The following is a 17,246-nucleotide window of genomic DNA, read 5'->3' as shown; positions in this document are numbered from 1 at the left end:
CACTTATCAGATCCTGTAAAGCTTTATTGCTTTCCACCTGGCCTAGATTACTTCAACTCTTGAGCATACAATACTACAGAGGACATACCATAACCCCTCCCTGCCTTACAGAGCGGCACTAGGTACTGCAGTAACGCAGGAAGTGCCATACTGCCACCTGCAGTCAGGAGCACCCACCAATGCAATAATTCACTGCTCAATTTCCTTACAGCCAACTGTCATTTTCTTTCAATTTTCTCCCTTAACACTGATGAATCTCAAATTGTTTACTTTTCAATGCCTCGATCAAACATGACCTTTCAAACTTTTAATCCTTGCAGAAAAAGTTATTTTGCAGTGCTTAGAGCTAGAGTTACAGGAATGGCAAACTAAGAAGGGAAGGAGAAAGAAAGCACCTTAAAATTTCCATTACCTGTCTGGTGTGTATGGGGCCTGGGGTCTTGAAGCCTCCTTGACAGCTGCATTCAGAAACACTGTAAGGGTCCGAGCTGCTTGATGAGCACTTGGAAAGCGAGTCACAGCCCACCACAAAGGTGTTATCTAGAGGCAGTTCCTGAATGACATGGTGCTTCTTGGGGGGTACAGGAGTCTCAGGTTTAATTTGAAAGGTAGGCTGCGGAGAAGCAGACTTGTAATGCTTTGCTAAATCTGGGCTATCAGGCTTAAATGTGGTTGGTGTGGTGGCCCAGTTATATTTTCCCATAGTCTGTTCTTCTAGCTCTACAGGAATGTCTAAAGTGCCATTTATGTGCTCGTGGCCAGGATCATCAGGCTTAGATTCTTCAATAGTCACAAAGTTGAGGAGGAGACTTTTTGGAGAACGCTTCTTCTTCTTCTTCTTTTTCTTGATCTGCCTATTCTCTTGGTTTGGGGAAACCCATTCACTACTCTGCTTGTTTTTTTGGACAACCTTGTGCCTAGGTGTCTGGCGGCACCGTACTAAAGCAGTAACAAAAATTACCAGAATAACTGTCATAGTGCCTGCAATAATGGCAATGATGATCTTGACATAATCATTGGTTTGTGGGGTTATCTCACCATCCCCAACATTCTGGCCAACTGGAGTTTCCATATTCCTGCGCACTAACTCTTGTACATAGGAACTGTTGGTGACTGTCTCATTCACAAACAAATGCACAAGAGCTATAGTATAAAGAGACTCCGGCTGTCCTAGGTCATTGACTTTTATCACCAGTCTGTGCAAGCCATGATCTGATGTAATTACCTTCTCTTTCAAAGTAATATTGCCTGTTAATTGGTCAATTGTAAACAAGCCCCTTGAGTTCCCACCTATGATGCTATAGCGGAGCTCTGCATTCATTCCTGTGTCATTATCAACTGCAAAGACTTTAGTAACTACAGACCCTGGACTGGCTGATGTTGGAACCAACTCATACGAATAATTAGATGAAGGAATAACAAAAACAGGCCTGTTGTCATTTACGTCAACAACATTGATGGTCACTTTGGCAGTTGAGGAACGCTGCAGTCTTCCTCCATCCACAGCTTTCACCTGGAAAGTATATGACCCCTGCTGTTCCCTATCAAAGGTAATATTAGGTCTTATTACACCAGTAAGTGGATCTATAATGAAATTATCTCTACCGTTTAATATAGAGAGAGTGACCGCAGCATTCTCTCCAGAGTCAGCATCTGTAACTGTGATAAGCCCCACTGTGCCATACATGGGTAAGTTTTCTGGCACATAGAAATTATATTCATTATGCGTGAAAGCAGGGCTGTTATCATTCTGGTCCAGGACCGACACTGTCACAGTAGCATTGGTCTGCAAGGGTGGCATTCCATTATCCTTAGCCAGCACAGTGAAAGAGTACCTGTCTTGCTTTTCTCTGTCCAGCTTTCTCACTGCTGTCAGAATGCCCGTACGGCGGTCAAGGTTGAAAATAGGGGGTGCATCAGAACCCAGGATATAGCTGATCTCAGCATTGCGCCCACTGTCAGCATCCGTAGCGCTTATCTTGGTTAGCTGAGTACCAGGAGCATTATTTTCAGGGATGGAAAGACCTATGATAGGCTGTGTAAAAACTGGGGCATTGTCATTTTCATCTTTAATTTTGATCAGGAGCATTGCAGACTGGTTTAAGGGAGGTTTCCCTGAATCTGAAGCCACTATTTTAATGGCATATTCCCGTGTGGCTTCATAATCTAGAAACGTGGCTGTCTCCAGGAGAAACTGGTTATCAAACACCGGCTTTAGCCTAAAAGGGACATCATGATCTGTAAAACAAGTAACTTTTCCGTTCAGATCAGCATCCTTGTCCATTACTGTTATCAACGCAATTTTTGTATTAAGGGGAGCCTTCTCAGACAAAAGCACTGTCCCGTTCACTGGATTGATGATGTATCTTGTGTCTATTGATGGGACATTGTCATTAATATCTGTGACATTAACAGTCACTGTTGCTCTTGATGGAGTTGAACTGCCATCACTTGCCAAAACAGTTAATTTGTGTACAGGAGATTCCTCCCTGTCTAGTGGTTCTCTTATAGTGATCAGGCCAGTGGTGTTATCAATGGCAAACAGCCTTTTGGCCAAACTGGAGATCTGATTGCTGAAATAGAAGTGGATTTGTGCATTTGAGCCCAGGTCTGCATCAGTGGCATGGAGCTGAGAAACAGAGGTGCCCACTGGAGCATTTTCTGGAACACTAACTTCAATGTCATTCTCTTTGAAGACTGGGCGATTATCATTCACATCAGTCACTGTGACTTGCAGGATGGCAGTGCTAGATCTTGGAGGGCTTCCACCATCTTCAACTTTAATTTTCATCACATAGGTGTCCTTCTGCTCCCTATCCAGGATCTGTTGGACAATCAGTTGAGGCCACTTATCTCCCTCAGGTGTCTCAATTATATCAAGACCAAATACATTTTGACCCTACAAGACACAGAAAGAACATACTTTAGCATAACAGTATATTTAAATAGAGAAACATCTCATTAATGTTCTGAAAGTGTCACGGAATATATATTTTTATGTATACTGTATACAGGAATATACATCTATATATCTACCTTTATTTTGCAATATCCGATTTTGCTTTAAGCTCCAGGGCCTTAAGAAAGCTTCAGAGCAAACATGGGAAGAAACAGATACTTTAGAAAAATGGGGGTGGGGGTGGGGTGGTGGGGTTGGAGGGGGTGGTTTGGTTTGGTTTTTTAACCAGTTTCTCTATTTCTACAGAAAAGTTATTAAATTCCTGGACAGATGTAATTTGGTTTCTCTATTATATGAGTGAGTGTGGAGAAGAAGAATGAAGCCAAAGTTCAGCCACATCGAAAGAGAAGACAGTATGCATACACCGGAGGACCTAAACCAATGTTCAATCTCAAGGAAAACAAGACAAAGGGACTGTTTCTCTGTTTGTGGAGCAACTCTGGGCATGATCTGAAACCATTAGCATAAAAAAACAACACCATCATTGAAAAGGGGCTTACTACATAATTCAGGTGTTAGATGGTACAGACAAAACTAAATCATAACAGTTTATTAGAAATATATTTTAAAACTCATTAGAACTATTCCTTTCTTCATCATTATGTACTTTATATTTGTAGTGAAAATTACAATCCCAGTGAGAAAAGATCTATTTTCATTTAAAAAAAAAAAATCACAGAACTACAAGATCAATTTGAAAATAATCAATTTTTTTCATGTTGAACACCTAATACCCTGAAATTGTGAAGAAATGCCACATATATTGCACAAACATAGCTTCTTTTAAAACACTAGTGTTTACAAAGTAGTCTGCTAAAATAAAGATTGGAATCTAGAACTAGATTCCCTCTTCTGCTGTCTATTCAGACAAGCGGTGATTAAGAGTATCACAATTATCCTCTTTTCTCTTCTCACATCTCCCACCCTTCAGAGGAAGAAATTATGTAGAGGCAGCTTTCCAGCCATCTCTTCCATAAGGGCAGAGCTAGAATGCAGCTCACTAAAGCTGAATGTATAGGATGACCAGAAAAAGAAGGAAGGCATTGACAAAGACGCTGACTAATTAGGATTTTCTTTTTATGTGTCATACTTGTAATAATGAACAACTGCATCCAGCTTGGTTCTTTCTCTGTTTATTGGGCACCTTTACACGTGTAATTGTATGTGTGTTCTAAACTGATTTGAGACACTTCAGACCAAATGAAAAGAAAATGTTCCCAGTGTGCAAGGTTCCTGATTTCTCATTATTTGTAAAAGATTTGTATTCACTGTATCTTGCTACCCACTGTTAACTGAATGCATTTATACGTCTGATTCTGTGTAGGGCTGTACTCTTTCATTGAATTGTTTTCTCAAAGCCAGAATTTGACCCTACATAAGTAATCATTTATTTCACAGAAAGAACTACTCATCCACATTTCAAAAATTACTGTGCCACTTGCACAGTATTTGTGACAACATTAAGTTGCAACTAAGGACAATCTAAAGTGAACTGGAACACATTTTGAAACAATAAAACAAATACAGCTTTGGCTTCTTTAGCAGAAGGCATATGACAATATAAGCCTTGCAAATAGTTTCTAAATCAAGATATACACTTTGAACCAAGGAGGTTAAATTTTAGAATGTAATTCTCTGCTGATCTCTTTATAAAGGCGGAGTGTGAGTTTCCTCTTCATCTTCAGTCTGGCTAGCAGTTATTTGCAATAAATTTCATAATTACTGAGAAATGATTAATTATATATTCTATGCTTTAACATAGATTTCCAGAAAAAAAAGTAACAGAAGCTGGAGGAAAAAAAACCTGTCAGCTATCTTTTACTTCTTTATTTGTACACAAGTTGACAGATGGGCACTGATTATTCTGTCATTAGATCCCACAACTACAACAAACACTTCATATAGACTTTGAATACATGCAGCTATACATATGCATACCCATTTCTGCTTTTCTTTAAGTATCAAGTATGAGAAAGATATTTTTCATTATAGCATACACCTTTGACACAAAATACAGAGCTTCAGTTCCCCATCACTAGCAGTAAACTACTGGAGAAACAGAAAAGAATGCAAAGATCTCTTCCAAGTTAATTATTAACACTTGAGTAATTTTCTATGGAAAAATATTATCCAAGAGTATTTCTTGCTATTTATTACAGGTTTATACATCTTTTTAAACCACCAAAAAAAAAAGAGAGAGTTACAGAAAATTATACTGTCTCCTAATTAAAGGAAGCCTATTTCACATTCTTTAAGGGATAAGGCTAGGTGTGACATTATGCTGCATTTTAACAAATGCATTTTCTAATAATGGACAGTTCTCCCATTCTAAACACTCCAAAAAATGATGAAACATTCAAGAAATATATTTTTAAGATTATAAATATCTATTTCTCTCCCTTATTAGCAAAGAAATTGAGAGTTAAAAATCCTGAGAGAAACATGAAGAAAAACCTTCAGGATTAAATTCTTAATGTTGAAGTAAATGGCTCTATCATCATTAAAACCTCAGTGAAGTGAAAATTCCCATTAGGGTCAGATCGTTATTTTGACTGAACTGTACCTCAGTCACCACATCATCCCAGTGATCTGAAGGTTTAGTTCACACCAGGAAGGGTACGAGTCCATAGGAAAAGCATAATAGAGAATTAACATTTATATAGTACCTTTCACCATTAAAATGACTGACTGGTAAAAATAATCTACTACATTATCATCTCCACCACTACGGAAGGATAGGAGTGAGAAATAAAAAAGGTTGATTTTTTAAATCTAAAAAGACAGTTTAAGCAATGTAACCTAACTATTTGAGGCAAAACAAGGTTATGCCCACCTCAGAGCCAGGATTAGCTTTAAGAGACTCTGGCCCTGATCACAGCATTCTTTATCAGGGTAATAAGCAACTCTGTTACCTTATTCAATTTTCATAACATCCTTTTCATGAATTCATGCACACAATAGTCTCTGAAATAATGAAACTGGTATTCTTGTTGAACACTCCCTACCGTGTATTTACCTGATCATTTGTAATGGATCCAAATGTCCTTTTCGGAGCTGTTTTGGGCTGTCATGTAAATAAAAAATTAGAGAGTTTTTTAAAAATTGTAACATTTAGGTAGATTAATAAATACATAATCAATGACACATGGACACTTAATGTGATAAGCTAGAAGAGCTTCTAGTGTTATGGACAGGACTGCATGTGACAAAGTGCACCTAAAGTCTTCACATAACTTGCCTCTACACATACATATTGCAGTACCACAGTATCTCACCACAGTGTTTTCTTAAATCCATGGGGTATTGACCACCTGGACATTGTAATGAATGTTCTTTCAGGCCACAAATTGTAATGTGGGCTTCATTGTTGAGAGGAATGGGAAAAAAGACCAACTTCTGGTTAATGCTCATAACAGCGGCACGGTCTGCTGTGTTCAAAACATCTTATGAACTTATACTTGCAGACCAGTAACTTGACAGAACGTAGTAATTTCTCAAAGATATACGGAAGGGAAAGAATATTGTGCTAAATAACCATATAAAACGACTGCTTGTGATACAAAATACTCTGAAATTAAGACAATCTATTAGTGATTATTTCTTAAAATATTATAATTATATAATTGCATATAATAACTATACATTAACTGACAAAGAATAGATCAACACTGTCCTCATCTTCATTCAAGAAGAGTATTCTGAACTTTAGAGAAAGACACACAAACAAAGACAGCTCATTGTTTTGTCTACAACTTTGCCCTATACTTATTATCAATACTTATCTTCATGCACTGTAAATGACAAACACATTATAGGATGCATGCCTTCAGTTCAAATGAATCTTAAACAAAAGTTAAGGGCTAGACAACATGCATATAATAAACTTTTAGTAATGTTCTACAGTAACTCATTTCAATTAATATTGCAATAAGCTAGAAGTGCACACTTACTTATTACATGTCAACAATCCTCTTAAAATCAGCTAGTTTTATTATTTCTAAAAATCTTACTCTGCCTGAAATCTAAAATAAGCAGATTTAGAGTGACTAAATTCTAGCAGGCCAAATACAGCAATACCGGGAAACAAAATGAACAAAATGTTAAAAAGAGAGAAAAAGCAAAAACAGGAAGGAAAAATAGATAAAATTATCAGCTTCCTATTAGAAAGTAATTCAATAATTCAATTAAAGTAACTACTTAATAATAAAACCTTTGGCTGAAATGCAATCTTGTGTCCTAAACTCTTTTCAGAAAGTCCAGAAAATAATGCATGTTTGCTAACTGCTAGTTATTTCAGATGTAGCAACACAGAAAGCCTTTGCAGGTCTCCTGCAAAATTACAAGATAGGTCCCAGACACTTTCCTTGTCTGTTTTTGTCAAGACATATGGAATTGCTCTATAATTATAGTGTTATATTAGCAAAGAAAAGAGTATAGTAGCACAATTTCAATTCCTAATGCAGAAAACTGGACAAGAGTTATACAGAGGACAGCATTTTTAATAAAAGCTGAAAATGCAATTTTCTTTCAAAGGTGATACTTTGGATGTGAAAATGTGAATTCCCAAAGCCAAGCTAAAGCCTTAAACACAAAATATTCTACATGATAGGCAATAATGGATGTAAGTTTCTATAATAGGTGCATATTAGTACACTCAGATCTATACCCTTCTCTGCTATTATTTACACAGTGTGCATTCTAGAAGATTAAAATTTGTTGGACAACTGTCCTGTTTAAAGGCTGCACAGTCACTCCCCTCATCACATCGGACAGCTTACAACCCAAAGTTATTTGAAATATGCATTGTTAATACCAAGTTACCTTATGAAGTGAGTGACAGTACCTCAAAGGAGAAAATAAAATTACAAAGGTAAGAAATTTTTATAATGCAAAACTCAGCAGATGCAAAGTTGCTTACATATTTGAAACACTAGCTCTTTGTCAAAACAACTACAGACTTTTAATTTGTAGGCCATGATTCCTATGAGTTTTGTTCATTTTATGGTTTTCTGTCAGTATCACACACTGTTTCACATGGTTTTGTTTGAAGCAAGCCAAAGCTTAGCTCTAAGTAAACTGAACTTAGAGGTTCAAATCTACAGTAAAAGCAGGACTTGGAAGCTTCCAATCGTGCATGAACCTGAAGTGAATTTTGTGCATTCAGAATCCTAATTAGCTCTATCTCTACATAAAAGTTAAGGACATTATTTATTAACAATGTCTATATGATAACTTGCTATTTTTCCACCTCCAATTATAAAAGAGCTTCTATAAAATGTAAAGCACTGCCAAAGACTTCCTCTCCATATATACAACCACACACAAAACCTTACTCGTCCTATGAAGTAGAAAGAAAGCAAAATGCTTTAGATGGGATCAATAGAACATAAGGATAATAATGAACCATTTCATGCTGGAAAGAACAGTAAAAAATATAATATGGAATGAAGACGCAGACAATCAATGCATTTAATACTGATTTTCTGAAGAAGATGAAAAAAAGGCTAGGAGAGATACCTAAACACGAAATTACTTCCTTGGAAATCTGATTTTAATGTTACTATAAAAAGACTGAAACAGTTCTAACAATTATATCGCTTGAGCCTCCTTAATCCTTTCAGACGATTTGTTCCTTTCTGAAAGAGTTCCTTTCAATCTTGTCATATTCTGAACATTGTCAACTTTATTTTCTAAGATAACAGATATAAGATAGATAGATAATTTTTTTCTAAGATGGAATATGTCTCCATCCTCCTCAATTCTTGGCATCCAATTCTCAGAACACATTTATTAGATCATGTTCACCTCCATTACGGAAAAACAATTAGAGACAGTGAATACTACATTTTTAATATATTTACTTTTTTGCTGCCCTAATTTTTCCAGTCTCACCTTAAAGCAGGCCTGAAACTCCATACCTAAAATGTGTTAGTATTTTTAATCTACAAGCTTTACAAGGGAGAGAACATGGAGAGCTGGAAAGTAGTAATACACACACTTGACATTTTCAAGACCGCACCAGGTTTCAGGAGTAACTCTCTTCCCATATTACACCTTCTGTCTGTGAAATGCTGTTTCAGCTTTTTTTTTTTTTATGAAATCTAACTTCTCTTTTGAACCATGGATTACAATTTAAAAAAAACAAAACAAAACAACAAAATAAAATTTTTCTTTTAATAAAAATTCACTTCACATACCTCTACAAACTAGGGTAGGAGTAGTAGTATATCCACATTGCTGCATTAACATGATACAAAATTACCAAAATAATTGCTTACAAAAAAGGGGCAGCGGGAACTGAGCTGTCACTTGAATAGTCTTGCACAATGTACTGTAGACATACAATTATATATTTCAGCAAAATATGCAGCTGCATCACAAAACTTTAAGAAATTTATCTTCACAATACTCCTGCTATATAAATAGTTGTACCACTATCTAAAGATGCAAAATTGAAGTACAGAAACATTTTATCAGTTGTCCAAGGTTTGTAGCTTGTCTGAGCCAGCCACTCCTGAATTACCAATCATGTTTTAAACGAAACTTTAGAACTTTAAACTTTAGAAACTAAACTTTAGAATTTTAAACTTTAAACAAAAGTTCTTTCATTTAGAGACACTCTTCCCAAAAGAAGAAAAGTCAATAGCTGCAGGTAAGGCAATTAGGGAACTAACCTCCCCTCTCTATCTCCGCCATTATAGTTGTTCAGAAATATTCACAGACATCCTATTGAACAGGAAACTACATTTTCAACACATCTGAAGGTGTTCAGATTAAGGTATTAAATATGTTTGAGCTTTGCTCTGAATTCCCATGTTTCCACAGCTAGATAAAGCTCCAGATACCTGACTTATCCTTCAGTATGTTCTCTGTCTTTGGAGGCACACTATAGACATATAATGAAGAAAAAAATTAGGATTTATATTAGGCAACAATATATTCAACAAGTGAATTTTGGTATTTGCATTATATATGTGTGACAATTACATATTTGCTCAGTTTCCTAGTTGAGAACAGCAACAGAAACAGAATCGAGTATCTCTAAAAAAGAAAAATAAAGGAGTACATGTTTTAGTGAGGTAATTCTCTAATGCATCACTGTGCTTTTAGAGGTAACAGCTAACAGTTCTGTATTGCTGTTCAGAACAACTCCTAAATCACAACCTCATTTTGCTTCAACAGCCAAACAAGGTATCTTAGGCTCCTAATCGCACATTTCAGAGCTCTCAGATGAATGCTGACTGGGTGTTGGAGCAGTGTGAACCTGTAATGCCCTCCTATTCACTACCTGCTCTATAACCAGACCAGCACTTTCAGGCAGAAGGAGATTAAAACTGACAACCACTTGTATACAAGAAAATAGAAACAACTGAGACATTTCTGAAAATTCCTTTACCCTAAAGCAGAGACTGTCCAGTATCCTCAGCTTCCAGTAATTTCAGTCGGAACTGGGAGTGATGGACACATACGCATTTGGCTCATGACAAATAGAAAAACAAAAACTAAAATAGACAGAAAGCCTTTGTCCTTTGTTAAAAAGGAGTACATATATTTGCAAACCAACGTTCATTAAATTAATGTATTGTTATTATCTCATTCCCTCTTATACACACAGAAAAAATTTCAGCTAAGGAGCATGACTTCTTTAAATATATGGCATCTTCATTAAGACAAATCCATATCCTGACCTCTGATAGGGTAGTTTTTCCAATAAGTTATTTAGCAAGATTATCTTATTTGGTCTGAGGCCCTTTTAAACTAAAGTTCAGCTGTGAGCAAAACCACTGTATCTTCCCCTTCTATTTACACTTTGAGGAAAAAATGTTGACAAAACTTTCATCTGAATGGCATGAGTATCCTCCCCCCCCCCCCCCCTTCTCTTCAGGGATCCTACCATCCAGAAAACACAACAAAAATAAATTAATAAGATAACATGTTCTCTGGATTTACATCACAAGGACATTCTTTCACATGCAGAGACCATACTTTAATGTGCATGTATCACTGCTTCATGAATTTTGACATTAAAAAATACACAGCCTCAATGCAGAAAATTCACAATTCATGTGGGCAAAAATGTAACAGAATGAGAAAAAAACTAATATAACAGAGTTCACTTCTTTCATTTTGAGTAGACTTCCCCCATCTTTCACAAACAGGTTTTAGGAATTGTAGGCCTGTCGCAAATACTGCTGAAATGAACATGACAGTAAGCCCTTCTCAAGACCTCCGCTCTTTGCAGAGTTTTGTAAAACTCAAAAGAAGAGCAAGTTTGTGTGGGACATTTAACTACCACAGGATCATTTTTGCTTTTGAAAAGCTATGCTTTTCCAAATAATGAAATCTTACCCTTTTTGTATTATTCTGAGAAAATAACAGTGGAACCACCATATTAAACTGTAAAAGTACGTGACGTATGTAAGTGCAAGATGCCACTTCACTACACATTGGAAATAATAAATAATACTGCAATTTCAGAGTAATAAATCAGAGACAGTTTCTGAGAAGACATACAGAGTGACAGTAAGTACTAGAAATAGTTCCAGAGAGACTGAATTCTAAAACTCATTAAATAAAAGTCTTTTCACCATGTTGATCAGGGAATGTAGGGGATAAACCAAAAATGTATTTTCTGGTGCTGGATTTATCAGAAAGACAACTTGTCTTCCTCCTCCAGTGTTACTGACTCCTATTTATCTGAATCAGTAGAACAAAAGCAAGGTAAAAAGGAAGAAACATTTTCTTACTGTACGGAAGTAACTTGACTCTGAAAGTCAATTTTGGAAAGAAACCGCATGCTACCTGTGTGTATTGAAAGTTCTAGTCTATAAACTGTCATGACTTTCTAATTAACAAGTTATATTCCTAAAAACAGCTTCCCTGTGAGTTGTTTGGGATCACAAAGCGTAAAAGCATATTTGATACATACTTTTATAAGTAGTTATACTCGAGTATATTCCTTTCTAAAAACAAAAATAAATTTCCAATTTTACTCTAATTGAATACACTTGTGCTATTTCTCAGACTTAAAATCAGTGATAAAATTGATACAATTGATTTGAAAAAAAAACAAAATAAAATTAAGAATATTAGAATGGAACGTTTACAGGGGAAACACCAAACACTCATCATTCCATTCCAGCTTTTCTGCTCAGTTTTTGTTCACTGATTATATTCTCTAAGAGCAGTTCAGTATTGAATATATGCTATAAATTTTGGCTAATGGGCAAGGATTTTTCCTCCAACAGGAAAAAACATGAAAAAAACCATAGAACCAGAGAACACAATAGGCCAACATTTAAGCATGAAGAACACCAGCTTCAGAAGGTAAATATAATATCCATCTCCTGTTGCAAAGATATAGATTAGTCCCACCAGGTAACGTGTATCCTCCCATAAATTGTGAACTATCTATTCTCTGAGGCTGAGACAAGCTCTCCCACAATTCATGGGAAAAACTGCACAGAGTGGTTAATCTTAGTAGTTAAGTGAATGATGGGGTGTATCGCCACAGGAAAGCTAACACCAGAATAAACAAAACAGCTGAAGTGTTATTTAGCAATATGACTGACCTCACACAAACTGTACTATTCCAGAAAAACCAAATTAAGCAAAACTAGTTGAAGCCATTTCTGTCCAGTAATGACTCGTGTAATCTAAGTCAGAGGAAAAACAAGCTTTCCAAGGTCTAGATCCACTCAAAGTTCTTTCCTGAGGTTAATTCAATCACTGTTCTAAAACAGATGTTTCCAAATAACGGTATGCATACTGTTTGTGGTACAATAAAACTTCGTAATATGCACATAGAAATTGGACCTGCGGTCTCTTCCTTAGTGGAAAATATCAACAGCTTTTGGGCAACCAACGTGATTTCAACCACCAAGGTGTCAGTGTGGCAAACAAGAACTGAGAACTTTCCCTAGATTCCTCATAACTACTCCGCTATGATAATAACCTCAGGTTAAAGAACCTTCACAACACCCATAGAATTAATCTTGCTTTGAGACACTTGCTAACAAAGACAGCACCTCTTGGCCACATACAGGTTAGAATTAGGAAAATGGTTGTAAGAAAGCACCCTCTGGGGATGATAACATGCTCTGAATAATTCAACGCGAAGTTTCGTATTCTAAAAATGTGATGTTACCAACTGAACACCAAACCAAAACTATTAAAATAAATCAACCTAAAATCCAGCAAAAACATGTTAACTTATTCCACCAAACGGGAAACCAATCATCAGCATGAAAAACAAAACACACCTCAAACAATTTAACTTGAACACTCCTCAAACAATTTTTAACTTAGACACAAAGACTTAGCATATACCTTGATTTTTACTCTTACTTAATTTCTATTTCTTTATTTTAAAGGATTTAATGCATTGTTAGGATTCTTGCATGTATTAAGGTATTACGCTACAAACAAGAATTCAATTTCTTATGTTTATGAAGCAGTAAGTTAAATGAACAGTTGATTTTGAATTCAAAGTTTTTGTTAGGCACATTACTATTTTTAAAACATGCCTAGGGCATTCTACCAACTACTACATCTTTCATTAGACATGAAATTCACAGATACTGAAATAAGACAAAACAAGTACTCTCCAAGAAAGGATTGAGTTAATTTGTTGATAGAAATCTGCAGGACTGCTCATTGCAACAAAACAGTTTTCAGTAGTTACATGGATTCACAATTTAGAGCACCATCTCAAAATCCTAAGGTGACACTATAAAACTAGTGGCTAAATTTGTTATGCATTCTACCTATAGAGCCAAAACTCTACTTCCACCCTCAATTAACTTTACTGTTACCATAAGAAGAGGCCTACTGTGGATATATGTGGAAGAACCCATTGTAAAATGTAAGCTTAAGTGAAATCTCTTTTGAAATTCAGCATTATGGCTTTTAACAAAACAGCAAACCTAGACTAAATTAGTGAAAGTGAGTATGACAGCTGAAATGACAAAGCTTCCAAGAGGGCTAAGCATTATTAAAGTTTTTCCTTATTATGCTCTCAGGCACAATCTGATTAGTTCCAACAGCTGCCCAGAAGAAAAAGCCAACCAATAATTCCACAGTAATACGCATATTAACCTATCTCTTTAGTTTTCAGTGATTTCGGAGCCAGGTAGCACACAGCACTATAGCATGAGCTTGTATCTTTTGATGTATAGTGATACAGAATACTTCAAAAGCAAACCATGTCAGAAATTCCTGATCATCACAATGTAAGTTACTACCTTAAAACTTCTTCTGATGAATAAACTTGTTCCACCCACTAGTATACAAAGAAAAAACAAAAAATATGAGGGAGGGAAAAAAATCTGCTGTGCATAACTGTCAAATTAGTCAGGTCTTTGTTAGAGTCAATGAGTAACAAAAAGCAATTTTCTTTGTCACCCTGTTCATGAAACTCAGTAGCCTGTAACACATGTTATGCTGTGGCAAACACGTAGTCGAACTTCAAACCAATATTCAAAATAGTTTCTGAAAGACTTCACTCCTGGTTATAAGAACTCTTCTAATATTATCTGAACATCACAACAGCAATGAGGAGACTAGTGGTTTTAACTGTTTCTTCTAGCCCTATGAATGTTAGATATGATTTCTACACACACACACACACCCCCCACACACACACCCCACATTACTTATTGTGAAAGGTTTCAAGCCTGGCAGTGAGATTTTCAACCAAATGGACCATTGAATTATACGCTCATACATCAAATAATTTTGAAGTTATTATCAAAGCTAATCATTAATACAGAAGCATCTAAAACCCCCAGGTTTCAATTCCACAAAGGTAAATTGATTTCTTAAAGAGCCTTGACTGTTCTTCCAGTTCCTTAACATAGGAAAACTTAGGAGAAAACCTTATTCCTTGCGTAGTACAAAGTTTTCTGCCACTGGAAATAAATTCTGCTTATATCTCTGGCCTTTACTTCTCATCTTAGCTCAAGCATATATACATTTCAAATATTAACAAATTTATTTTTATTTCTACTTAACCTAATACAACAGGCATGCTTATTTATGAAAAATGTATTTGCACAGTTTCTGATCTTCTCCATCAGCCTATGATAAACTATATATATTTTTAAGTAAAATAATAAAGTTTAATTCCTTCATCACTGTATCCAAAACACATTTCAAATACAGGGCTGTTTTCATAGTATAAGAATGTCACCAGTGGACTGATGTAAACAGAAGCTAAAATAAGTGCTTGTCACATGATGTAGTTTCTAAAACTCTGCTCATATTGCGAATGCTCAAATTTTACAATTTACAACTTTTACAAAATCGGTTCAAAACCCAACTGGAGAAATTGCACGTATGAAAACAATCCAGATAAGGATATCAGAACCACCACCTCCGGACAAGAAATCTGTGAGCCTCCAATTGGTGGAAGCTCAGGAATAACTTGGGAAAATATGCTTGTGCTGTTCATACAATCTCTCTTAAAGTATCTGATATCAAGACAGGATACAAGATCAGATGAAACTGATTTTCATCCAGCAAGGCCATTCTCAGGTCAAGTCAGTACCATTCGCATCACTTAGCTATAAGGAAACTGAGGCACAGAATGCAGGAGTGACTCATTCACAACTACTCTGCAGGCCAGTAACAAAACCACAATGACCCAAATCTCACAGTTCAGTGACCCTCAAAGATCACATCAGATTACAGAAAACAACACGAAAGCACAAGTAATACTGGTTCAGATACCATTACAAAATGAAAACAGGATTTCAAGTCAATTGTACCCTTTTAGAAAACTGCCTAGGCAGTTTGAAAGAAGACATCACTATTTCTCATATAGCACTGCTCTAAATAACAAAAAACTTTCATTCAGATTGCTCATTTATTCTCTCCAAAAGTTAGTAGAAAGAATGATGATAAAACTGATCTTTTATAGAAGTCATAAACATTGTAAATAATCATCCTGCCATCCATATACCACAATATTAGAAGAAAGACCATTGGAATGGTTTGTGTCCTATTTTTTTATTCAGACTCTTTGAACAATTTTTTATGTTTATTTTTCCCTTTATTATGATTGAAAGGCACATACTTTTGCCTTCTAGGACCCCACCCTCACAAGCAATCTTGAAAGCAAAAACCACCACAGAAACAGAATAGATTTTATTGCTGTCATTGTTTAGTACTTAGCAGAAACAACTGGGCTGGCAGAGGTAACTATTTGAGACTTTAAAAACAGAGACAAGGAAAGACTGAAAAACAAAAGTCCAGCTAAGATTCATATGTGAAGGTGTACAGCAAAGGTCATAAAGTCTTAACACAATGCACTTCAAAATCTGAAAAATAGAAAAATAAAAACATCAGAAGCAGATATTAAAACACATACTAACAATTTTTTTTCTTTAACTTTGTCAAAGGTCCAGTAAGGCATTTAACTTAATTGCCAAGAACTCTGGATGATGCTGGCAGTTGGAAGGTTTAAAAAATTATTAAAACGACAATTTTTTATGAGCAAGAGACAACTACTGGACTACTTCAGAAGTTAAAAAAACCATAAAATTAATGTAAAATCTTACCGAGAACTAGGTAATCTGTAAACTTCAAGGAATTGATTCATGTTCTGATGTTTTACGAGCATAGCAAGTATCTTGGATATTCATCTTGAATGAATATTTCATTTATGTGAAACAATAAAAGGTGTGCAACGCTGATGGAAAGCAGGAAAGTTCTATCAATCTTGTATGGTCTATTTGTAAGACTGACTTTCAAATTATGGTATTCACACTTTGTGTTGTCTTTCCATACAACGGTCAATTCACCAATGGAAAATACTAACATGTAATTGCTGGAATACTATTTTGAGGTTACATGGGAAACAGGGTGGGGAACAAAACAGAGGCTGCTACTTTGTTTATACCTTTAAATGTGTTACAACAAAGAGGTTTGAAAAGTCCCTAATGGAAATGAGAATGAAAATTATATGGCTGGGGTTAAAATGAAGAGGAAGAAGTAATCTCAAAGTGAAAAAGCCATAATATGCCATTCTCAAAAGTACAGAGGAACATCCTGACTCAAATGAAAAAGAAAAGGGGAAAAAAAACAACCAGAAAATGTCAATTTGCTTGATAAAGCAAAGAGAAAAAAATCACAATTATTTGACTTTGGAACATCAGCAATAACCAAAGCAATAATACACATCACATTAATAGAGCCAGCAATTATAGCACAATGTGAGAAAAATGTATTTCAATACTGACAGCTGATGACTCAGAATTCATTCCTTTTACCAATGTTTCTTTTTGTT

The 17,246-nt window shown here is 35.7% G+C and overlaps 1 protein-coding gene across 1 annotated transcript in view; it reads right to left on the bottom strand.

The window, feature by feature from the left end:
* Window positions 1-352: 352 nt before the first annotated feature.
* The window catches only part of PCDH11X (protocadherin 11 X-linked), an 81,281-nt gene continuing 64,387 nt past the window's right edge, over window positions 353-17,246 (bottom strand). Inside the window, exons 3-4 of the mRNA XM_075162695.1 lie at window positions 5,976-6,023; window positions 353-2,899 (exon numbers count right to left, since the gene is read on the bottom strand). Of these exons, the coding sequence (XP_075018796.1) occupies window positions 353-2,899; window positions 5,976-6,023 (2,595 nt within the window). The remainder of the gene's footprint in view (window positions 2,900-5,975; window positions 6,024-17,246) is intronic.

The sequence above is a fragment of the Calonectris borealis genome, chromosome 13, assembly GCF_964195595.1.
Source record: "Calonectris borealis chromosome 13, bCalBor7.hap1.2, whole genome shotgun sequence".
NCBI classification, from domain to species: domain Eukaryota; kingdom Metazoa; phylum Chordata; class Aves; order Procellariiformes; family Procellariidae; genus Calonectris; species Calonectris borealis.
The sequence above is the reverse complement of the archived record's forward strand: the minus strand, read 5'-3'. Positions and strand labels throughout refer to the sequence as shown.